General features: G+C 34.4%; 1 protein-coding gene across 1 annotated transcript; it reads left to right on the forward strand.

The window, feature by feature from the left end:
• Positions 1-6855: 6855 nt before the first annotated feature.
• Positions 6856-26540, forward strand: LOC121409352 (b(0,+)-type amino acid transporter 1-like). Its single transcript, XM_041601288.1, has 11 exons — positions 6856-7108; positions 15420-15665; positions 17711-17836; positions 18497-18602; positions 20126-20170; positions 20994-21117; positions 21723-21835; positions 23316-23412; positions 24406-24558; positions 25799-25970; positions 26419-26540. The coding sequence occupies exons 1-11, from the start codon at positions 6856-6858 to the stop codon at positions 26538-26540; spliced, it is 1557 nt and encodes a 518-aa protein (XP_041457222.1).
• Positions 26541-27236: the final 696 nt, after the last annotated feature.

Here is a 27236-nt window from a genome sequence, read left to right on the forward strand (position 1 = left end):
TCTGGAACAGACTTCCTACCCGAATCCGTGATGCTCCTTCTGTGAATGCATTCAAGAGCAGACTAAAGACATTTCTGTTTAATTCTTCCTTAATTTCTTAATATCTTTATTATGTGGTACTTAAGTTATTTAAATTTCATTATTATTATGACTATATTATGAATGTATGTTGAACTTAGATTTTTGTAAAGTATTATATACCTGTATATTAATTTGTTATTGTAAAGCGCATTGAAATGTTAATGTAATGCGCTATATAAATGTAACTTTTATTTATTTATTTATAATAGATGAATAGTCATTTTATGCAGTTTGTAAAATCATTCAATTTTTTAAGCTTGTGATCTATACAATCATTAGCGTACCTACGGGGGGGGAGAAGAGGGGCAAACTGCCCCCCTGACGAGTCACAACTGATCCCTGGCCCGCTCCTTTGAACTTGAAGACCCTTTTTTTTCTTGTCAATTGCCTTTATTTGTGGTTGAAGACCTTTTTCTTTGGGGGGTGTCAATTTTTTTGGCAGACGAATTTGCCCCCCCCCCCCCCTTGTGGAAAATCCTAGGTACGCCACTGGGTACAATAATGATATAGGCCGTATTTATGCTTCCACTTTTCAGGCCAGAATCAGCGTTTCCAAACGTGATTAGTCCAAAACACGGTTGCGTCCATGCTTACTTTCATTTAAACGCTGTTTCAAAACGCCGATCGTAAACTCACAAAAAATTGCGTTTGTAAACGTCGTTTAACCACGATCGTAAACGTGTTTAAATGACGTCATTTCGTACATGCTTTCGGTGAGATGAAAATCCGCGGGCAAATACAGTCGTATTGCTCCATGTTATCTCTACGTAATAACAATAATCGGAAAAAAAAACTTTCGAAAAAAAGCGCCCAATTTGACCTCGCTTTACGATACAGCTGGAGATCATGATTCGCTCTGAAAAGTTAAAGGGGAATCCAACCCAAATAAAAACTTGTTTTTATAAGGAAAAGAAAAATCATACAAGTTGATAGGTGAAAGTTTGAACAATATTGGACAAACAAAAAGAAAGATATGAATTTTTAAAAGTTGTAAATATTGGTAATCACTATACCCATGGAGATTTCAAATTGGCCGCATATGGGATGTCATAGTGATGTAAGGCAAGGACTACTCTTCCATGTACTCCAATACATATTATGGCTAAAATGTCATTTTTCCCAAAAGTTTTATTTCAAATTATATTTTTCTTTCATGAGGACATAAAACAATATACTACATGGGTTATATTTAGATTACTGCCCCAGGGGAATGGGTAATTAGGAGAAAACCACAAATCCCTGATAATAAAGTACATGGCCTATGGGAAAGTTGTCCTTGCCCCTTGTCATAATTTACTTACCCGGTTGCCAATTTGAAATCTACATAGTATTAGTGATCTCAATTTTAAAGCAGCTATAACTTTCTTATTGCTTGTCCAATTTCATTCAAACTTTCACCATTCTGTTTAATTTATTTTTCTCCTTCCCAACACAACATTTTATGGCCAAGGCTGGATTCCCCTTTAAACATAAACAGCACTCCCAGAACCACTTTTACTATCGGCGTTTTGAATCGACGTTTGAAATCGCTGATTCTGTCCTCGCAATGGAAGCATAAACACACCCAAAGATACTTACAAGGCAAGGGAGAGATCAGACACTCCGCTCTTCCCCTCAACACTTCCAGCACAATCATCATTGCCCTCTTCACCCCCATCACAACCGTAGTGGTTACATTTTTTTCTGCCATTTGTTTAATAGAACTTTATGGAATACATGTAGACAATAGGAACTTGGCAAATCAAACAATGTGACCAAGCAGCGTGAGCTTAAATGCTGATATGTAGACCATAAAATGGACATTTTACACAGCACTTAAATTTGTAAATGAAAAAAAAATGAAAGCTCGATGTCCGAGCTAAAATATATTGTGTATATTGACTTCAAAACTTGCTCCATGATCAGCCTATTGAGCAAGATTTTTTTGTTTTGTAATAATATTTATTAATCATTCAGTTCAAAATCAAAGTGATGGTACATTGTAAAATATTACAATTCAATATTAACAAAACGCTGTTCACAAAAGACAAATAATTATCCATAATACAAATAATCGTACAAAATGTCATGGTATTAACGTATTCATTTGAATACCACATTAGTGGTATTTATATTGATCGATATTATAGGAGTAACAGGGTCTCCCCCGCACCGGGGGGGGGGGATAAATATGCATGAATCAGATGAAATGCGGTGTGTATTTTTTTATTTTTCTTCCTGTAAATTCCACTTTGTGAGGTTTGTCACCAAATATGCAACCTTCTTCTTTTTCTTCCTTTTTTAGAAATGACTATTTTGCCACTTCTTTTTGGAGTTTATTTTCTTTTCCCCCTTAAAAAAGGGAGGAATAACCTCTTTTTAATTTTCTCCTTTCTTTTCTATTTTTTCCTCTTTTTTGTTCCCTTTTTCTTTTTTCTCTTCTTTCTTTCATCTTCTTTTTTTATTTACTTTTATTTTCTCTCTTTTTTCTTTGTTTTCTTTTTCCTTTTGTTCTGTTTTTGTTTTTCTTCCTTTTTTCTTTTCTGTTCTCTTCTTTTCTTTTTTCCCCTTTGTTTTTTAAGATATTTTTCCTGTGTAAATAGCCTTTGTAAATACATATTTTTTCCTCTCTCACGAGTCAAATCACATGATCTGGTTTTGTGTCACATTAAAAAAAATTGATTTGAAGATATCTTTTCCTTTTTAAATGTTGTTTCCTTGCCCAAAACACTTCGAAGAGTGCCATTGCAAGAAGCAAGTATTAAATGAAAAATGAAATGTAAACCCACTTCAATTGATAAAAACTTAGTGAAAAAATGATGGAGATGTCTGATATAAGCTTTTGTTTACATTTAGTCATGTCCTCAAAACCAGCTGGCACAAAAAGGGTAAAGGTTGTGCGTACTAAGTGATAAAATTTCAATTTTGGTGCCAAATTGTTACAAAATGCTTGCATGTATCCGTTTTATTTCAATTGACTAAAAGTGCAAGGGAAATGTATGAGAAATGATTCCCAGGGTAAGTTGATTTCGCCCTTTCCCCTTGACACCGCTTGAAAAACGAGCTTTTCTGCGCAAACAGATTTCTGCGAGCTTTACAAAAATGGACAGTGCTCACTCAAGTATAACATTCTGTCAAAACTTTTAATTTCATTTGATAGATGAGACCCACACCCAAGAATATATGTAAAAAAATTACCCAAATGTTGTATATTTTTTAATTCCCAGAGCTTTTTCAAAGTGTAAACTTTTTTTTGATACGCACTGTATATGCGAAAGCTAGACTAGGGCCCGGTGACATTAAGCATAGCAACTGATCGTTGTGTTGATGTTTACAATTGATCGCAAACAATAATCAATGTAATCAATCATATAAATCAGTCCAATGATCAGTTTCTAAGTTTCATGCAACTGGTCCCAGATTTTTAGGGCAGTGCAAACCAAGAAATCTGTTTCAGCTTCTCGACACATTTCTTTATTCCTGTAAACGGGAAAGTTTGTCAGAGAAAATTTTTGTTTGTTTTGTGATTATACTGTATACTATACGACATTCAATAAAAACAACTTCTCAGAAAAGTTACTTGAGTAAAATCTGGTTGATTAGTGTGGTCCATTGTGAAAAAAAAAATTGTAAACGAAAAAAAAAAAATCAGGTATGTTTTATTCAGCGCCATTTTGAGATATTTCTTCAATGTGACAAAAATGATGATCGAATTACAAATAATTTGAACTTTTAAACTGAAAAAAAATCAATGTAAAAAGGAAAGTGAATTCAAAATTATTTAACTAATACAATTAAACAACGAATGAAGATAACTTTTATGTTTCTGAATGCTTGTTAATATGATTTAGGTTCTCTTTGGTCGAATTCGGCCATGGTAATATAATCTCAGAGAAATTATATTAATGTGATTTTTGAAATACCATTTAACAAAAAATGTATTATGAAAATATTGCCTCTTTCTAATCAAAGGATATTGTTTAGTTTGTTCAACCCGAAGACATAATTGCAATGTAATTGTTTACATACCGTACCTGAATACTATTAAAAGTTCGGAACTCGCGCACTCGTTATCATATTGCAAATACTCCACAAGTAATGTTGTATACTCTATAACGACATAATAATATGATTCGATTATTTATACAAGGCGTCAAAGAGGGGTTGATAAAAGTGAAGATAATGACATGAATTTAAAGACTCAAGCTGTATAAAAACCTTTATCATAATGACGAGAAAAAGATGGACCTTTCACGATTCCCATCACAACTTCACTATTATTAGCTGCAAGTGGAACCGTAATAAGCCAAACTATTATTTTTATTATTGCACTCTACATAAACACATGATAATTAACACGGATCTTCTCTGTTATTCATTTGTTTATATTTCAGAGAAATTCGATGATATTTTAGGCATGTCAAGATTCGTAGATAGTTTATTAAGGACTAGAATAAAATGAGTCTGCATTAAGATTTAAAATGTTGTCACGTGTATTATTATTAATTAGTTATATCAAAAGTAATGTATAAAAAATGGAACCTTATCTACATTCTGCTTCTAAGGTTTCCTCCACTTTTCCATTTTATGTACTTTAACATGTATTAATATGTATTGATTAAGAATGCTTGCTATTTATATATAGTCTACGTGTGTAATGGTTGCTCAGCTTAGTTATGTAAGTTATCAAAGTTTTGTAACATAACGGATTTGTGGAAATAAAACCTAAATGAAATGAAAATTGTAAATTTTATACATAGCCAGCGTTAACAGCATAGCGACGATAAAATAATCTCGTTATCTCTAAAGCCTAAAGCCTATTTATTCAAGCACAATATCTAACCGGCAAACCAAAATAACCGATGATTTGATAAAATTATGAATTTATGATAACAGTTTATGAGCAATTTTTTCACCTAGTATCCTCTGCTGTATAACAGTTTATAATTATTTATATTCATGAATGCAAATGTAAATATTATGAGGAAAACATTTCAAACAATTTGATTTGGGTTAATAGCTGGGGGGGGGGGGACTTGTTGGAAGTAAGCATGAGTCCATACTTTCATGAGTGATCTAGGAGTCTATACAAGGGTCCAAGGGGTGGCAGGACATAAAATAATATAATGTTTTATTTACCCAGGGTAGCCACTTCAGTTAGGAAACTGCCCTACCAGCGGGCCCTCCATAACATAATAATGCTATTATTACCATTTTCCAATCTAAATGATGAGCGCCTAGCAAGAAGGCAGAAGGTCTCATCTTTTGTAAATCTTTGGTATGGCTCGGCCGAGGATCGAACCCACGACCTCCCGTTCATGAGGCAGACGCTCTACCACTGAGCCACCATGACTTATTATGACCAGTAGAATCAGGGGCGGATCCAAGATTTTCCAAGGGGGGGGGGCACTGGCCGGTTGTACCCCCCCACATCCGCCAGTGAGTAGAATCAATTATTGATATCTATTTTTCCAAATGAAAATTCTAAATTCATTCACATGGGGGATTTTATCATACGAGATAAGACACGGCGACTGGATAGGCTAAGTCAGCAAGGCGTTCGCTGATCAAGGACAAGGTCTACCTTCAAAATATTCACTCATTTTATAAACATTGGCTGGTAGTGATAGGTGGTGATAGGTGGTGAGAGCTCTTGTAAACCTTGCTTTGTATACACAATTTTTCAATCAGAAAATCTCATCTTATCAGTGGCGTACCATGGCGTACATTGGGGGCATCAGCAAAAATTTTGAGTCAGTGAAGCGCGCTCAATTGCCAGGTATACTGACCTAATAGAGACATTTGATAGGGACTGTGCCATTAGATATGTATCTCACTGATCAAATAATTGAGCGCGAAGCGCGAGCTAAAAAATTGATATTCAGACCTAAAAGGGATATTTCAAGAACTATTTTTTAAGAATCCAGTAAGAGTTTAAATATCTAACCATATAGTCATTTAATGCTAGTACCAAGCGCTTGCTTGATTACTTCTAAACACAATCATGAAACACTTTTTTTTGAGTTATTGTAATCAAGATTAACATAAGCATATCACAAATCAAATATTGCGAGTGCGAAGCCCGAACTAAATATTTAGGAAATTCAGACCTGATGACGGACATTTAAAGGCTTGTTTGTAGAAATTCACGAAGACCATACGTATTTTACAAACCAAATGCGCGAAGCGCGAGCTAAAAATTTTTGATAATCAGATCAGAAAAGGGGACATTACAGGGACTTATTTAAGGAATTCATGAAGAGCAGACATATCTCACCAATCCACTAATGCGAAAGTAAGCACGGACTGGAAGTATTTTATATTTAGACTTTAAAAGAGGGCAATCACTTTAAGGAAATGATAAATCGAAGTGAGAGGAAATATATTTGGTGTATAGTGACTTGAAAATGTGATGTTTTAGTACGGCAGCATTATGTATCTCGTTAAAAAGACAATGCGAGCACCAGGAACATTGAAAACATAGGCCCTGAGCAAATTTTGTTTCATAATGATATGAAAAAATATTTCTTATGTAATATAGCATAATGTACAATAATTTCTTCTTTTCTTTCTTTTCCTTTCTCCCTCTTTTTCTCCTTTCCCCGTCTATTCTTTTTGCCAGCCGATGGGGGTGGGGCACGTGCCCCCTATTCCCCCGCAGTTACGCCATTCGTGTGAATTATTAATCCTGTATCCGGAAGCAACTCCTTGTGAAACCCAAATATTCCGAAGTGAGACCAGTCAATCAAGTCTATTGGAAAGTAATTGATCTCACTTGCAAAGCTGGTAGGGAAGATGGAGGTCGGAGACAAGAACCGGCATCGGACTGGTACGATTCTCAGTGTATTATCGGCTAAACTAAAGAGGAAGAATAGAGGTCAAGTCACGTTGTCCAGGAGATTAGGACTTGGTAGCAATGTATCCCTTCTCATTGGTATAATGATCGGTACGGGAATCTTCGTGGCACCCCGAGGTGTCCTGAGATACACCGGGAGCTTTGGCGCTAGTCTCTTAGTATGGTTCCTCTGCGGTCTCATTGCTATGATAGGTAAGCCAACCAATTTCAATCCGCGCACATGACGCTCGATCGCTTTGTTATCTAACCTTTCATCTAATACTCGGAAAGGTAATCAAGTTGTCTTGCCCAAACCTAATACTGAAAAATGCAAACGTTCATTTCAGTATCGTTGTGGAAAATTATCTAACAATTTACCTCTATACAGTGCGTCCCAGAAAAAAACGAAACGAAACCGAGATTCAGTGTAATATTTTGCTATCATGATTATATATTTGCTTTATGAAATATGCATGAAAGAAAATATATTTTTCTCTTCTTTCATTTAAAGCCCATGTCAACTTTCATTATGCATGCTTGACCGAGTTAGAACAATGGAAAGTGGTGTTACCAAATTCATTTGAACGAGCAAGTTGCGAGTTGAGTTAGTTTTTCTGGCTTTTTATGCTGTCTTTTCGGAAAACAAAGATCATGACTGAAATATTCATTTTTTTTCTCTCTTCTTTCATATGAGACATCATTCGTTTAAATATGATTGACGCATATTCGAGATAAAGTCGCCTGAAAACACGCTCGATTACTACCTTTTTTGACGGATATCGTTGAAAAAGAAGCATTTAGTTTTCCCAACAAAGCATCAGACGATGGTCTAACGGTGAATGATTTCGGGCCGGGGAAGGAAAGTCCTTTATTGTTGTTTTTTTTTGGGGGGGGCTGGATTCTATGTCAATGGTAATTCAATATTACTAATTTTGATAATTTTGTATCTCAAACCTCTTTCGGTCGTTTATTCATCGATACATTTCACAGGGTTTGGCGAAGAAGAAAAGAGGTGCATCACGTTTTGCAAGTGCAGAGAGGAAAGCCGCTTTTGGCTCGGAAGGTTGTTCTTTTTTACTGGGTCACCCAATCCAACTTTCCGCTGACCCTAGTCTTATCCAATAATTTTAAGTAACTTTTTAAAAATTTGAAAGAATCCTAAAATCGTATTCAAGTCAACTGTAAGATCGCACTCACCGTGTATTGTCTTCCGCTTTATTGGGAAAACGGATGCTTGTTTTCAACGATCCGTCGATTAGGTAGAAATTTAGCATGTTTTCAAGTAATTATCAAAATTATTGCTATTGCAACAATAAAAGGGCTTTCCTTCCCCGGCCCGAATAGTTCGCCCATTCACTGTTATAGCCCTGACAAAGTGATAGCGAACGAACTGAAGTTAGATCAAATGGAACATTGACAAAATGAGAGCAGACCAAGTGCTTATTAGACCAATTGGCTATTAGATCTAAAGGTAATAGACGTAATGATGTTGGACAATGTGGCTATTGGACCAATTGAAAAAATGCAATTAGACTAAATGATAATAAACAAAATGGTTATTAGACCAACTGGCTATTAGACGAGATGGTAATTAGACGAAATGGTAATTGGACTATGTTGATGGTTGACTAACTAATTGGAGACGATATGATATTAGACCATGCGATAGTGGGGAAAAGGGCAGTAGATGAAATGACAATAAACCGATAAATATCCATACAAAGAGTTATCCGGATTTCCAAATCACTTTATTTTCTTTCTCGTGTTTCAAAATACTTAGTGAAAGCATATTTTATATCTTATCTGTAGCTCGAGTCCTGAAGAAACTACCGCTGCGACATTATGCGTTGCGACATGTGACATTATGCGTTAGAAAAACTACGACATTATGCGTTGATTGCGACATTATGCGTCGGACGCTCTTGGCATAATGTCGCAACCTGCGACATTATCGGTTGTAATAAGCCCATTGTCTGTTGCTTTGTAGGGAAAACGAAATGCTTGTTTTTCAACGATCCGTCGAATAGGTAGCAATCTAGCGTGTTTATAGGCAACTTTTTCTCAACCATGCGTTACGCATGATGTGACACATGAAAGAAGAAAAGATTTCAGCCATGATTTTGGTTTTCCGAAAAGACAGCATTAAAAGCAAGAAACATTAACTCAAAATCGCAATTTGCTCGTTCAAATGAAAATTTGATAACACCACTTTCCATTGTTCTAACTCAGTCATGCGTGCATTATGACCATTGAGATTGGCTTAATGAAAGAAGAGCCTGAGAAGCATATTTTTCCGTTCATGTACATTTTATGAAGCAAATTGATCATGATAGCAAAAAAATCAAACCGAATCTCGGTTTCATTTTTTCTGGGACGCACAGTACATCAAAAACTTAACAACTTTTGTACATATAAAACAAAACTAAAAATACCTAAAAGTGGCATGATGGTTTTGAGTTAATTAATGTTTCTGGTTTCGGAAATTAAAGATCATGGCTGATGAAATATCCATATTTTCTTCTTTCATGTGAGACATCATGCGTAAAGTGATTTTGCACCACAACTTCATTAATTAATTCTCTTACATTTTTATATCAATTTTGTTCTATATGTATTTATTAGTAATTTATCATATATATTGTAATGTTGATTTAATCAATTTATCTTTAGGAACCCAGGTTGGCTGTTTATAGCCAATCTGAAACGGGTCTATCCCTATATTGTACACAATTTCTTTGTTATCATGTAATGTTTATTTTATTCATATTTATGTATTTTTTAAATCGTAAATAAAACCAAACCAAACCAAACCAATGGTATCTAAGAATAAGATAAAGGACATTCGTACTTTGACTTGGTGGATTAGACAAATGTTCTAGTTTATTTTCTTCAGAAAAAACCATGATGATTATTAATTTTGTTTAAAGTGATTGCCAAAATAAGGACTATAGTGATTACGTGATTATGATAGTTTGAATAAATTATTCGATGCACCATACACGAATGATATGACAAACATTTTTCCCGATACCTGATGAGAATTAATAACATTAATTATTTTTTTTTTATTTATTTATTTTTTTTTGCCCTTTTTCTGAAAAAAAGAAAAGGAATTTTGCGCATTCAAGATTACGTAAAACAAAAAAATATTGCGCCTTGATGGTCTGCGCAGGAGCCTTATTGATAGTTAATCTCTCTTTTCCTTTGTTGTTCAACAGCTTAAGTTAGTTTAGGTGCTATTTTTCGTCTTCCTCTTGTTGATTTGTGGATCTTTTTTAATGGTTTGGCTGCGGTGAAGTCATTTTTTCCCCAGAAAATAATCTATTTCCTTTTCATATCAGATTATGCCTTTTTATTAGGCTGATAAGAATAAGTATTAACGAAAAATAACCAAGAGCATCGGGTGTTAAGGTATAGGGAGGGGAGGGCGTTACACAATTTAGAGTGTCCTATGTTTGAGTTAGGTACGTCTTTTCGTGGTCAGTTTTCGTTTGTGTCGTTTGTCTTTTTTGTTGCTTGTTTCTTGGTCAGTTTGCAGTGACACTTTGATCATGATCGACTTCGGGTGGGGTAGGCCGTGGAGGGAGCCATCCATTTCTCATCCTGTGTAGTATCTTTTCAACATATCCTTAAATGAATAAGTTTGTTTGTAATTTTATTTCTTTAAATGTGAGGGGGATTCGAGAGAAAAATAAGCGACAAAGTATTTTCAAATGGTGTAAGGACAAAAATGGGCATATAATCTTTTTACAGGAAACTTTTAGTACTCAAGGAATAGTTAGGAACTGGAGCTCATCGTGGGAGGGAAATTGCATTCATAGCCATGGTACAAATCATGGTAAAGGAGTCATGATACTTATTGCTAGAGGGGTCAACATAAAGATAAAACATACAATTATTGACCCAAATGGCAGATATATTTTCATAATCGGTCTATTGCAGAATCAGCAGGTTGTACTGGGAAATGTTTATTTTCCTGTAGGAAGTAAAGAACAGGAGCAACTAGATTTTTTGCAAAATATTTCCCAGATTTTGAAGGAGAAAGAATTTTAAGGGTGAGGGAACAAACCTTTTATTATAGGAGGGGATTTTAACATGATGAGGAATGTACTTTTAGATTACAAAGGAAGTACCATTAATAAAAGACAATCTAGGCTTAGTATTGATTTTGAAAGTTTTTTGAATAATCATAAGACAATAGATATATGGCGATTTAGAAATATCGATAAGATGCAGTACACTTATCATCAACAAAATCCTTACATGCAGAGCAGATTAGATTATTGGGTGATATCAGACATTTTTGTTGAAAAGGTATCAAAATGTGAAATAATACGGGCTTTGTCGCCTGATCATTCTGCAATAGAATTAAATGTTAATTTTGCCGTTACTCATCCTGTTATAAAGACAGGATACTGGAAATTCAACAATAGCCTATGTTACGATGCAGAATATGTTAAAAGAAATCAATGAAAGAGGAAATAATACGTCTAAAACTTCGGTTGTCTGAAGAAATTATGGATAATAGAATACTGTGGGATTATGTTAAAATGGAAATTCGAAATTTCACAAGAAAATATTCTAAGAAAAAAGCTAAAGAAAGAAAAGAGAAGGTTGATAAGTTAGAAAAGGAAATTATGAAATTGGAAGAGGAGGTTCAATTACAGCAAACACCATCGAACACAAATTATATTTTGATTGATCTTTTGGCAAGAAAAAGAAGTGAGCTAAAAACAATTTATGCGTACTTAAATGAAGGTATAAAAATCAGATCTCGAGCCCCATGGTTTGAAAGTGGAGAACGAGAAACTGCATATTTTAAACAACTGGTAGATTATAATGGTCGGAAGGGTTTTATTAAAGAACTTAAAGTTAATGGAAATGTAATTAAGGACGAAACTAGTATTTTAAAAGAAATCAAAGAATTTTATTCTTCTTTATATTCTAAAGGAGAGGTAGAACCAGGTGATTATTTTTTCCTAGTAACTTACCAAAATTAAGCGAAAACCAAAAGAATCATTGCGAAGTGAAAATAAACCAGGGGGATTGTATTGAAATTTTAAAAGAAATGCAACTAAATAAATCACCAGGAAATGACGGTTTAAATGTCGAGTTTTATATTACATTTTGGCAGGTAATAGGTGACCTAGTCTTAAAAGCTTTTAATGATGCTATGAAATATAAAGAATTGTCACCGTCACAAAAACAAGCAATAATTACAATTATACATAAGGAAGGTAAAGATCCGATGTTTATTAGCAATTATAGACCAATTTCCTTGCTGAATGTAGATTATAAAATCCTAACCAAAATACTTTCGAAAAGAATTAAGACCATTTTGGATAATATTGTGTCTGGCGACCAAGTAGGTTACTTAAATAATAGGAATATTGGCGATGCTGTAAGAATAATAAACGATATGATTTTTCATACATCAAATTTTAATAAACCAGGATACTTAGTTGCAATCGATTTTGAAAAGGCGTTCGACTCAATTTCACATTCCTTCCTCCAAAGGTTGCTTAAATCGTTTGGTTTTGGGCCGATTTTTAGTAACTGGGTTAACGTTCTTTACACCAACTCGCTGAGTTGTGTCTTTAATGGGGGGAATCGACCGGTTATTTTGCAATCGAGAGGGGGCTAAGACAAGGGATCCCCTCTCCCCTTACCTTTTTATACTTTGTATAGAATGTTTAACGCACTGTATTCGTAATGATAATCAAGTAAAGGGTATTCGATTTGGTGAAACGGAAATTAAACAAATACTCTATGCTGATGATATGACTATATTCGTAGAAGACTTAGATTCAGTATATATACACTAGATTAGAATTAATTCTTGAAAAATTTAGGAAGACATCTGGACTTAGGATGAACAAAAATAAAACGTTTATTTTGCCTCTAGGACCCTCTGTTAGCCTTACTCACCCTTTCCCTTTTGGGAGACAAGTTGATATGGTTAAAATTCTAGGTATTGTCTTTTCATTAAATCCTGACGTTGCTGAAGAAATGAATTATAAAGAAATATTAAGCAAAATTAAAATGTTATTAAATTGGTGGAAACAGAGAGATCTAACTTTGTTTGGAAAGATTCATCTGCTTAAAACTTATGCATTTTCTAAATTGATTTATGTACGTTCTTTAACGCCTATGCCGGAATGGGTTTTTTTAAAAGAAATTGAAGAAATTTGTTTCGACTTTTTATGGCGAGGAAAAGATAAAATTAAAAGAAACACATTGTATCTGAGATATAAACAAGGAGGAATAAAAATGCTCAATTTTAAACTCTTTGTAATGGTACAGAGAGTGATGTGCATGGGTCAAAAGACTGGTAAACGGTGATCAGAAAGTGAAATGGAAAAAATATTTCAAATTTCTGCTAAGACCATTAGGTGGTAATTTAATATTTTACTGTAATTTTACACCTGACATGATCAATATAAAAATTCCAAAGTACTACCGGGAAGTGTTGAGTATTTGGTTTGATATAACTGTATTCATCAAAAAGGACATAAGTAATAAAAGAAATGAATTTTTTTTCAATAACAGGTATATTAAAAATGCAGGAAAAGCGTATTTTCATGAAAATATTTTCTTAAAAAAACACATACAAATTACACCATATTGTAAATGAACATGGTGATCTTAAATCAAATACTTACTTTAGATCTATGGGCTTAAATGACGACGAAATAGTAACAATTAATGAAATATTTGCACATGTTCCTGTGGAATGGAAAGACGATTTAAAAAATAATACCTTAGTTGATGGTTTGAAGATTGAATTTATTTTCTCTAAAAATGTTTTCCAGTTTGAGTCAGTTTGTTCAAAACAGCTGTGTAGATGCTGTATAAGCAAAATTGCCGACACTCCTGTCAGTTTTTACAATCTCGAATCATCATATAACATGTCTGAAAAAGAAATCGAGAAAGTATTTTATCGTCCAAGATTTTGCACATTAGATAATAAGCTAAGAGAGTTTCAATATAAATTATTATACAATATTGTCTTTGTTAACCACCATTTATATAGGTTTCGTTTTACATCGAGTAATGAATGTTCTTTTTGCGGTAAAGATGAAGAAACTTATAGACATATTTTTTATGAATGTGAAATGGTTAAAGTATTATGGAGATTGTGTAGCAATATATTAAAATTTCCGATTCTTAAAAGCTTACAGTGGAAGGATATCCATGTTGGATTAGACGAGACAACAGAAAATAGACAATTATTAAATCATATCATTTTACTTATCAAATTTTTAATATATCACGGAAGGGGGAATCATAAACTACCAACTGCTGAAGAGATTCAAGTAAAGCTTTTTAAAAGTAAAGAAGAAGAAAAGAAAATTGCTATAGAGAGAAAAACATTAACACAGCATTATAAAAAGTGGGAACACCTAAAAAACAATTAAGAAGGATGAGAGAGGGATAGTTTTGCCCGGTTTCCACACGTGCGGGGTTGGCTGGTCTTTCTGTCACTGTAGACTGTCCTCTTTTTATTACTTTGCTTGTTACTTCTTTCCTTTCTTTCTTTCTTTTCTTTTTCTTTTTTTCTCTCTTTATTTTCCTTCCTTCTGCTTTTCTTAATTTGTTTTTGTATTTTTTTGTTGTTGTACTGTCTAATTGTTTTATGTCTCTTCTGTGTGTGTCTGTGGGGGGGGGGGGGTGCACTCGAACCCTTTTCCATTTTTTTATTGTAAATTTCATTCAGTTTAATCAATGTTGAGTAATAAATTTTCTACATAACTATTGTATGATTTTGTGAATTTATATTGGTTATAAGTGGTTAATTTTTGTTACTGAATTTATCCATTGTATATGATTATGTTAATACCATGAGTATTTGTACGATGATTTGTATTGAACTGAATGATTAATAAATACTATTACAAAAAAAAATAACCTTCATTCTCCTATATAACTGCACGGTGTAAAAATGCAAGCATGCCTATGATGTAAATTTATTTTCAGCGTTCCATTATTTGTTTCCGGATTGCCAGTTCAAGAGAACATCTTTAAACGTCGGCTTATCACAATATAATACAAATTTATATGACAGCCTTCAGACAACTTTATTTGAAATTGATGTTGTTGATGTTGAAGAAACCCATTTTAAATATGATGTAAAATGCCCAATTAACATTATAATCAAAAGATGCCAGAAGTTACTGTAAATTCTGATTTCAAATTGCGTGTATTAATCACTGGCTTACAGATGGGAGGTGCCTGGGGAGGCAACCCCCCCCCCATGTTTCACGAATAAATAGGGGAGGGCAGAACAGAAGAGAAAAGGAAAGGAAAATAGTGAAATGTTATCATATTCCAGGAATACTGTGTCAAACTCTACCCAAAAAATTTTGAATAAAAATGGTAAAATTTTATTCGCTCGCTTATAGCTCTTTTTAGAACTTTCGCTCTATCCGTCATGCCCGACTCCTCCATTTTCTTTTTGCTATTTAAGCTTCTTGTCTTAATCATCTTTCTTCTAATGTTAAGTGTTTCTCTCTATTTTCGTTAGGTTCCCTTATTTTCTCAGAGCTTGCTTTGATGTTCCCTAAGTCCGGCGGGGACCACACTTATCTCCAGGAGACCTACGGCGATGTATTAGCCTTCCTGCATGGGTGGGGTGCCGTGCTGGTTGTCCGACCTATAACGTTAGCCATCGTTAGCATAGTGTTGGGTGAATATATCATCTATCCATACTTCGATGACCTGTGTTATCGGGATGAAACGATGGTCAAACTACATGCGGCTACATTTATTAGTAAGTACAGTTTTTTGTGAGGGGACAGATGGACGGCGAAAGAAAATGTGTTTGGGCACAAGACAAATTTTTTACAGGTTTTTCAATTCTTTAAGAAGGGAAGGTGATATTTTGGATCACTAAATGCTTGAATATGACGCTTGTAAAAACACTGGCATAAATCCGGTCCGAGAAGAGGGGGGGGGGGGGGTGATTGCAATATACTGACCTAAAAAAAATGGGACACCCCACACCAGGGGCCATGCACACGGAGATATATAACCATGCATGTACATAATACTACCATCGTTCAGTTAAGGGCCTATGATTATTTTTTTTGATGGCTATAAAGTATTGAATTGCAGTTAATATCAATATGCGAGCGAGCGAAGCGAGACAAAATGGTGTCCAAAACCTCTTTCAAGTGCATGGTGTATAATTATCATATCACGGGCAATGTATACGTTTATACTGTAAAGGTGAATATTGCCATATTTCGGTTAACGGCCTATCATGCTTTTTTAAAATAATTTTGATGGCTTTATTGTACTGGAATTGTTAGGATATAAAGTAATAAATTACAGTAAATATCAATATGCGAGCAAGCGAAGTGAGGGAGCAAATTTTTGTAATAGTTAGAAGACAGAATGATGACCAAAATCGTATTTCAAGGGATGTGTAATTGTGGGAGAGATGTGTAATTGTGGGAGAGATGCAGGAGTGAGCGTAGTACAGTATATGGTGAACAGTCCAGCATGTAGCACTGTTCCATTCTGTATTGTTTGTTTATACCATCTATAATGTCATCTATGTTTGTATCATAATTTGGTCAAATGAATAAATAAATGAATAAATAAATAAATAAATAAATAAAAAATAATAATAATAATATTTTGTTCAATAAAAACTCATTTGCTCACTGGTTAAAGATGAGAATGAAAAGAAGGGATCATGAACCGGGAATAAGGGTGTTTTATGATTGATTATAGGTATCTCAGGAAACAATATATACTTCCAAAAAGGTGGAAATACTAAAATCGTGAAAATTAAAAGAAACATATTGCAGGAATGAAAGATTTTGAAGTCTTCAAGATTATTGGAAGATGATGCAGCATTCAAAATTTGTAATGAAATTAGTATTTGAAATATTCATTAGATTGTTATGGATTTTAAGTGATTCTTCTTCTTTACATATTTATATTCTTATAACAAACTGATTTTGTATAAATTTATGTTTGCCAAAATTTGAGAAATTTGTGAAATGGAAGAAAATAAATGTTTATTTGAATTGTGTATGCCTATATTTTTTGTACAAATTATCCCCCGCTTCCAAAAACGATGCTAGGATAGTATGACCCCTAAAACATACACGCCAGTGTATTCAAAGGATGTCTTGATTGGTTTATGATCAGTTATAACCATATTTAAAAATCGTTTGTATCTGATTCATAGATGGATGTATGAATACCGATGCAGGGGATATAACATTTGTAATATGCTAAACGTATTTATAGGGATTCGTCAAGGCGAAAATCCTTTAAGATTAGATTGAGGGCGGCAGCGGAACGACCGCGCGAGAAATTTGGCATTATTAGAAGGCAAAAACTGGGTAAATTTAAGCACTCTGGTCCCATCTAAAGATGAATCCATACATTAACAGTAGAATTGTCGTTTGATGATTGAAAATGAATATAGTTTCTGTCTTGAAAAGTGTGTGTGTGATTGTACATGCCATCCCCCTCTCTGAAAAGCGGGGGATGGATGTATCCCCCATCCCCGGGATTTACGCCCGTGTGTAACAGCATATTATAGCCCTAAATTCTGTTACAAAGATGGGCAAATGCCCCATGCCCTCCTTTGTGCCGCCACCGGTCAGTCAAATCTTCATCAGTAAACATCATCAGTTAAATTATTGTCCGATCCTATTTCAGCGGGCCTTTACAAAAAACACAAGCTTCAATTCATAGATTACTCCTGACTTCACATGGTTATCAGCAATACAATGAGTTCACACTTCCGTTATTTTGAATCAATTGAATGTTCTCTTTTTTCCTTGGTAACTGCAGTTGTCATGATGCTAGTGCATGGTTCTGGATTGAAGCTCATATCAAAACTTCAAGTAGTATTCACCAGCATCAAGGTCGTTACACTCTTGCTCATCATCATCGACGGCATGATCAACATCTCAATGGGTTCGTATACATTCGTTAGGGGATCGTTTTGCTTCTGCTAATGGTTTGTTAATTTGTTGAGGGGAGTATCACAAATGAATGTTTACTAACTACTAGTATTGGTTCAAAGACGATACCCCGTGGGATGTTCGCACGGTTTTAATAGGCCTATGTCATCATCATCATCATCGTCGTCGTCATCATCACCATCATAATCATCATCACCACCACAATCATAATTATCATCATCGTCATCATCATTATCACATCGCTATCGTTATCACCCTCCTTCTACTTGTCCTACTCATCATCATCATCATCATCATCATCACCATCTTATTCCCGAATGTGTGTGTATTTATTTAAAAAACTAAAAATAAAGTTGTTGAGTTTTCGAAATCAGGTGATACATACATTCATCATACGGGTTCGTATTTTCATTTATAAACATTATTCGTATGCTCGTATAACTTTCGTACGGTTATGGATCTGTTTACATTATGGTACTGTAATTCTGTAACCCCGTTCTGGATTCGTTTTCTCCACTAGAGTAGAATGTATTTATTTCGCGATTGCAAAGTGAACGGACTGCTGTCCTTTTATTTTCCACTATATAGAGAGAAAAGGAGAGAACAGAAATTATCTTAATTCAGTAATAGAGTGATGTTTTATTTATTTCAGGGTACACGGATTACTTGGATGTGAATACGTCATTTGAGGGGACAAATAAGAACGCCTTTGCTTTCGGGATGGCCTTTTATCAAGGAATGTTTGCTTATGAAGGATGGTAAGTTTTAGTCTGTTATTATTGCGTTTTTGTTCTATAATTACATATCAAAAAAAATCTCGGGAAATTCTACTTTATTTTATTTATTCTATATTAACGAAGGTGTATGCGCGTTTTAACAAGCCCTTTTAAGGCTTTTTTGTGCAAGCTCCATTTCCATTCATTATTTCGTTCATTCATTATGTTCATAATTATTGTGCCAGCCATTATTTCATCAGAACCACTATTTGTTCCAGCTGTGATACCGTTCATTTTGTTTTTGCTGATATTTACATTTTCTTTGTGTATGTATAATTTTGTTCTCATTGTGTTCTTTTAAATGAATTTGGAAATGAATACTGAATTGAATTTATTTTTTGTCCCACAGAATTTGTCTATCTCCTCCCCCACCCTTTGTTTTATTTTAGAGGCTGGTCCTTGTTAGGTCTGTTATCCTTGCTTTCATGTAGATTTCATACATGATTAATACTCCGGATTTATGAAATTAACTTATACCACATTTTAAAAGAGTACGATTAGTATAGTAATTCACCGAGCACAAATCGTATTTATCATAGTTGAAAATTGATGAGTGCAGCATGAGACGACCAACACAGTATTAGTTTGCAATGAATTTCAATTTATTATTTGGTAAATGTACATTTGATTTTCATCATTATGGAATAATTAAGGAAGACACCCATGCAGTTGCTGAGTAGTCAAAGGCGTCTGACTAAATACATGTCCAAAAATGGTTCGGGGCTTAATCCCGGCCACAGTACTTAATGCCCGTGAGCAAGACATTTAATCAACAATGCTCTTTTATCGTACATTCAAATAAATGAAAATGCTATGGGGAAGGCGGGGTAAATTTGGCCTATAAGGCCGATGATGAACGAGAAATCGATCAACCCTCGCTGTTTTGGCAGAATCGACAGAAAAGGACTCGCAGTAGACTACCATGCAAAAAAAAAGAAATCAAAAATATCAAAATGGCCGCCAACCTGTCTATAGTGGTCACTTTCGCTGCTTCCCTCGAGTGTAGACAGGTTTGACTGTATTTGAAGAATTATATTAATTCCTTATCCCATATTTCCTTGATCCATCATCATAATGACGTATAATTTAATTCATGAAAGGAATAGCACGAAAAGGCAAATGTCAACTTAAGAATCAATAAGTATACTATTCAGTTTTATACAAACATTACGACACCAAAAATAGAAAACCAAACTGACACATCACGTATAATTTACATCTTGATAATTTCTTAGTGATAACCCATTCTGTCAACATGTCTGTTTTCAAATTATCTAACGATGGGTTTAAATAATTGATCTTTGATAGCCAAGAAAGTTTATTTTTAAACAAACATTACAACTACATCCAAGGTCATCCAACCATTATCTTCCTCACCCAAAGCTTAATCAATTGTTGTATCGTAAGTTAAGTGAAAAAAAATAACAAGCTTGAGAGGAGAAAAAAGAACAAGCTTGCACTAGGTAAAATGATTTAATAAAATGTCATTTTTCTTTTTTTTACAGGAACTCTTTAACATTCACAATGGAAGAAATGAAAGACCCTGCTAAGTAAGTCATTAAATCGTAGTTAAGGAACGACAAGATTATAACTTGGCAACTTAACTTAAATCACTATTACTTATTAAAGTAAACGATCACCAACATTTTTGAGTGCAAGAATACAGAAACAGAATCATCAGTCATAATGATAAATACGTGACAAATACATACAAAATATCATACATAAACATTTTGATTTGGTTTTGATTTGATTTTATATCTACATTTCACTAACAAAGTATACAAATGTATAATCACTATTCAGCATTTCATAACAATAAACATAATGATAGCATAATGATTACGATAGCAATCATTATCATGATTATGCTATATGAGATATAAAAGCCAGATATAAATTGCACATGGAAAATTTTATCTTAAAAAATATGTTGACATATGTATATAAACTATTAAAGATATAATATAATATCGTGTTAAAAATGAAATGTGGGAGACCGCCATTTTAAGCTCAAAAATTATATTGGAGAATGAAAGTGAATAGATGAGCTGGAAAGAAGAATAGTCCTTATGTCATGTACGTTAGACGTTGGCCCCTTTTATCAAATAAATGTTGTAAATAATCATTGAAAGTATGAAAACCAAAAGGTGGGTGTTAGGCTTTAATAAGGCTGATACATTATGGCAGGTATAATATTGTACTTTAAGTTTTAAACATTTCAAAATTAAACAACAAATAATCAACGCCGGTCTAATTATACTTCATCAATGAATACTTTGTTAAGAATTGTGCTTTCTTAAATACATTCGATGGATTTTACAAGATTTTTTGTTTCAATATACAATTAATATGATATTTCTTACTTAACAGAACTTTACCAAGAGCCATAATGATTGCCATGCCAACAATTACAGTTCTCTACATATTGGTTAATATTTCTTATTACACCGTACTAAGTCCGCAACAAGTCCTTATGGACGAAGCAATCGCTACGGTAAGACATCGTTTATTCCATCACACACTTTGGTAAAATCTAACATGATTTAAACTCTCTGTAATCATTTTTAATAGTTAATCTTTCTTTATAATTTGTTTAAAAAATAATGAAAACCTCTCCCTTGTAATGTAATGATATTTCGTGAAGATCAAACCACGTTTGACCCTACTGAACACTGGAAAAGAAATATTTGACTTTTTTCGAATTGAAATTAAAATTCAGTCGTTTCACTTCTAAGAAAATAAAATACAATACTTTAGGAATTCAATTAAGTATAAATTTCATAGACAAAAAGACATTGTTACTTCATTAAACGTTTTAATTTTCTTATTTATTGGGATTTTTATGTTTTATAGAAAATGCCCTTTATCTGATATAGATGAAATTTCAATTTAACATTTTTATTTGGCTTAAACAAGTATTCAATAAATTTAAAAATGTGTAATTTCATTGTTCGTATGAGTTTGGCATGATTTCAATATGTCATCATTATCTCGTTGGAAAGGTATAATACTTCTTTATCCTACTCTTTTTAATATTCCTCATAAGGGAATCACTGTTTCCATGAAGACTACCATCATTTTATTTTTAAATTTCCTCAGACATTCTCATCATTCACACTGCATGGGAAAGGCATTTTACAAAGGTGTTTACCATTTCTTGTTTGCTGTGCTGCAGTTGGGACAGCTAATGGTCTTTGTTATACATATTCTAGGTGAGTATCTACGGATATCTTAATTATTATGATCATTATTTCGTTTGAGAGTGACAGTTCCACCGCCAATGTGAGAAGGGTCTCAACTATCGTCAACAGGGGCGTTAAAGGTCAAGTCCACCTCAGAAAAATTGTTGATTTGAATCAATGGAGAAAAATCAGACAAGCACAATGCTGAAAATTTCATCAAAATCGGAGGAAAAATTAGAAAGTTATGACATTTCAAACTTTCGCTTATTCTCAACAAAATAGTTATATGAGCCAGTTACATCCAAATGAGAGAGTCGATGATGTCACTCACTCACTATTTCTTTTGTTTTTTATTGTTTGAATTATACAATATTTCAATTTTTACGAATTTGACGATTAGGACCTCCTTGCCTGAAGCAAAAAATGTTCAAGTTAAAATAATGGAATTCCATGTGTTCAGGGAGGAATGAAACTTCATTTCACATGACAATGACGAGAAAATACAAATGTTTCATATTAATAATAAAATACAAAAGAAATAGTGAGTGAGTGATGTCATCAACTCTCTGATTTGCATGTAACTGGCTCGTTCATATAACTCTTTTGTTGAAAATAAGCGAAACTTTAAAATGCCATAACTTTCTTATTTTACATCCGATTTTGATGAAATTTTCAGTGTTATGCTTGTTGAATTTTTCTCTTTTTATTCAAATCAAGTTTTTGTTGGGGTGGACTTGTCCTTTACGTACACAGAACTCTCTCAAAAGGGTGATCATAGGCTTAGGAGGCTACGTCATAATGTTTGTCTCTCATTGCCAGACCTTTTACCAGGGGAGCATTAATTGGTGCATTTTGAAATTGTTTTGTCCAAGTTCAAAATTTCTGCTGAAAGATCCATTCTCGATTAAAAGTTTACCACTTGCAAACCTAACGATTAAGACCTCATATACATATATATATATATCATAGCATTATATTATATCTAGCATTCGTCAATAAGGGGGGGGGGGATAAAATTCATCCCCCTCGGAATAACAACCCTTATTTTGTTTTCGGATTAACGAGCAATCGGAATTACGAACCTTCGGAATATTTGAACTTTCGGAATAACGTACCTTCGTAATTACGAACGCATCCCAATTATTAGTTACCCCCCTAATCGTCAAGGATTAATTTCGCAATATTTCAATAGCGCCATCTATTCGAGTATCATTATATGTTGCCTAGTTGACAACTGAGCAAACTAACATATCAATGCCCTGAACGAAAGAGGAAATGAAGCTACTGGTGTTCAATATTTGAATATCTTGAAAACATTTGAGACTTATGAAAGTAAACTTATGGTCACACACAGTAAAGCAACATTCAGCTATTGAAGTACTTACATCACATCTATTACGCTGATATGGGATACCTCCAACAATCTAATTTTAACATTTCATTTGTCATGTTTGTAAAGAGATTATGATTCTGATGTATTTCAGTTAATTTTTATTATTAATTTCATTAGAATGGCTGTTGCTCTTGGTCGAGAAGGTCACATGCCTCAGATTGTAGGCATGGTAAACCCAGACACCATGTCACCCAACTTTGCTCTATTCCTCATGGTAAGTTTGGAACCCGTTTGAAACTTGAATATATACAGTATATTTCCACTGAATAGGATCTATCCGTCCAGTTTACTATCGTAACGGGGGGGGGGGGGGGGTTACCATGATAGAAGCTTTCTGACTTATTGTTCAGTTGTCAGAAATGTCTTGCCCATCCTGACGAGGTACAAATACTTGAATACATGTCACTGAATAGGATCCAATCGTCCTTTACTATCGTACAGAGGGTGGGGTAGTTTACCCTGATAGAAGCTTTGTGACTCATTATTATTTTTGTAAGTTGTTGTCCATTTTGACGAAATACCCCAATACGATTTGATGGTCTGGAGTCCGTTTCATAAAACTTTTAATAAAAGTTAAAAGCTACTGAGATCCTGCAGTCTGAATGACTGATTTACTGAGTAAATCTGCTAAAGAAATTCGGCATTTGTTATCATAAAAAAAAATCTTCCCCTGTTTTTATTGCAACTACACTCTGAGAATTTAAAAGTTTTAAAAAATGACTGTATGATAATGGATGCAACTATTGTCGCATATCGCATTCTTTACATATAATTATTTTGTATGCTCAAATGCGACTAGAAAATAATTAATACGAAATGACTAAAATAATAATTGTATACACCTAGGCCTAGTTCCTGACCCGTTCATTTAGCCATTGTAATTGATATCTTTTACCACGTAAAAAAAAAACGATGATTGTAATATGACAATGGCATGACCATGTCAGATATTGTCCATTCAAAATCAAATTTAGCCTTCGGGGATCAAGGTCATCAAAATATTTGATCCGATATTTACATAAGTGCAAACAGGAGAATTTGATATTGTATGATGATGATTTTTTTTGCTGAACAACCCCTTTTCAGGCAATTACAAGTACACTTTGACGCATTGAAAACTAAGACCAAGATAAAACATAACCCAAGCATAGCTTAAGCTATGTTCTGAATGTACAATTTTCTATTTCTATTTTTTTTCTTCCTCCAGGGCCTTATGTCTATCATCACTCTTCTCATTCCGGTCAGCTTAGAACATTTAATTGAGTTTTTCAGCTTTGCTATCTGGCTATCATACTTTTTTATCTCCATCGCTGTACTTATCTTAAGATACACAAAGCCAGACCTTCATCGTCCTTTCAAGGTTAGTAGAACGCGTTTCCCTTTTTGAAGAGTGAATGTGTTTATCGTTTTTCTTCTCAGTACTTATCTCAAGGTTCGTAAACCCAGACCCCAATCGTCCTTTGAAATATTAGTGTTCCTAGAACATATTTACCTTTTTGAATAGTAAATTGGTCCTTTTCAGGACCAACACTTGCCCAAGAAAGATGGTGTACCGTGAAACCTACTACACTATTCTTCTTCGCCATGGAAACCTTCAGAATTTATAGATTCATCGTTTTAATCTTCATACTTGTTTATCTTAAAGTACAACAAACTAGACCCCAATCCTTAAAGATCGCGAATCCAGTTTTGAGCAGTGAGTGCGTTTCATTGTTAAACAATGAAACGCACTCACTGCTCAAAACTGGATTTATCTCAGTATATCTTAAGGTACACCGACTAGAACTAACATGGCTGTCAAGTTTAGTTTCCAGAACGTATTTCTCTTTTTTTTTAATGGTGAATGTATTCCCTGTCAAGTTCGGTGTCTATTGCTTATTTTAAGTTACCTCAAACCGGACCTTAATATACTGTTTAAGGTTTGTTTCCACTCCCCCTCCATCATGCTATGTCAATCATTTGCAATCATTATTAGTAATCATCGTTTTCAAGAGCGGATTCAGAATTTTCTTAATTGGATTAGGACCTAGGAGGGGGTATAGATAGGAGGAGAAGGATGATGATGATGATGATAATAATAATAATAATAAGCTGGATTTATAGAGCGCATTTTGCCTGTGGATGCAAAGTGCGGCTTTAATTACCATTTAATTATAGGCGCTCAATATTTCTTCCGACCGGATACCTATCCACCTCACCTGGGTTGAGCGCAGTACAATGTGGGTGAAATTCTCGCTGGAGGAAAACAGACCATGGCCAAGAATCGAACCCACGTCTCTCATATTGAAAGACGATAGTCATAACCACTAGACCACGACTACTCCACAATAGTAAAGTTTGTTTAACTAATTTTACCGGCAAACTAAAAATATTGGGCGTATTTACTACCAAATAAAAGGACATCGATCCAATAATTAATGTGGTAGGGGCACCAAAGTAGATACCTCTATTCACAGGGTAGTAAATTACAAAAATTGTGTATCACTTCGAGTCAAGGAGGGAGGGGTGCAGAATACATGCCCCTTTACTGCTCCTGATCGAATGACCACCATCTTTATCAGATCTTTAAAAAAAATCATTTTCTTTTCACTTCAAACCAGGTACACTGGTCGCTACCAGTCTTAATGGCTATTCTCTCTGTTTTCTTGATAATTGCGCCATTCTTCGAAGCTCACGGTGTAAATGAGGTTATTGCTGCGACAGTGATTATCGTTGCTGGATTGATTGTCTACGTGCCTTTCATCTATTACAAATATCAGCCGCCATTTATGGGTAACAATAAATCTTCATCTGTTTTGTCATATTTCTTCTAAAATTACCTTTCTTGCATATTAAATGAAATTATTATTATTAAGTATTCAATATGATATGTTAGGATATGTAATATAACGTTATGTTATGTTAAGTTATGTCATGTTATGTTCCACTCTAGTATTCACTCTCCTGCAGAATAGTCCATATAGAGAGCTACTGTCATTTAGGGGGGCTGGGGGGCTTCAGCCCCCTTACTTTTTCCAATACCACGGTACAAAAACGTGAAAATTACCATAGGATTGTGATTTTTGCATGGTCAGCCCCCCCCCCCCCCCACTTTGGAAACCGTTCCGCGGCCCCTGTAAACCCATCACGTGTTTTCAAGTTGTTGTCATTGAAATCCTCACCTACCATGACGTATTATATGCCATTATTACGAGTTGGTCTTTAATTCTTTTTTTTTCAGATAAAATCACCATCTTCGTTCAGCTCTTTTTATGCATCGTCAACACGGAATATAAACCTCCTGAAGACTTCCCAATAGATGAAGATGATCATCATAACTCCAAGAGCCACAACCACTGTTAGCTCATTACCTATAGGCAGGAAAAGTGACATTAATGAGCACCGAAGCTCTGTATTTTGGTATCAGTAATTGTTCAAAATAATGAAATTTTGCGCCAGGCACTCACTTTAGAATTTGTGACTTGTATTGTCCTTACATAACATGGGCTGCTCGAAACATGTATAACCAGCTTACATTTAAGGAGAGGAGTGAAGTGACGTCACATTTCTTACTTTGAATGTAAGAAATGTTTTACTTTCTTTGGCCTGATTTCGTTCCGCAACCACTGACATTCTGTTCAGTACAGCGATCACGTCTGTTCAGTATTGCAACCAATGACATAAGTCCAGTACCAGTTTCCACCGTTGTCTGCTTCAGACCTCCGACCGTGTGCTCCGATCTAACCATGGACAGACCAACCCGTCTGCTCTGGACCACCAGCCGTCCGCTCCAGACTCCGAACCGTCTGCTTCCAGACCAAGCAGAGTGCAATGCATCCCGTGGGCGCCGTATTTCAACAGATCATTGCCTTTGGCAAAGCCTCACGAGCAGTGTTGCCAGGTCCGAGCTGAAGAAAAGGCACTCGAAAAATCCCCAAGTTGGACCCTAAATCCCATTTTTTTTCTTCAAATTTATGAAAAAGTGATGGTTATTGCCTAAAACTAATATGTATTCGTTTATTCACATCATACACATGTGCAAAGTAGATTGGCAACAAT

This window comes from Lytechinus variegatus, chromosome 2 (assembly GCF_018143015.1).
Source record: "Lytechinus variegatus isolate NC3 chromosome 2, Lvar_3.0, whole genome shotgun sequence".
NCBI lineage: Eukaryota > Metazoa > Echinodermata > Echinoidea > Temnopleuroida > Toxopneustidae > Lytechinus > Lytechinus variegatus.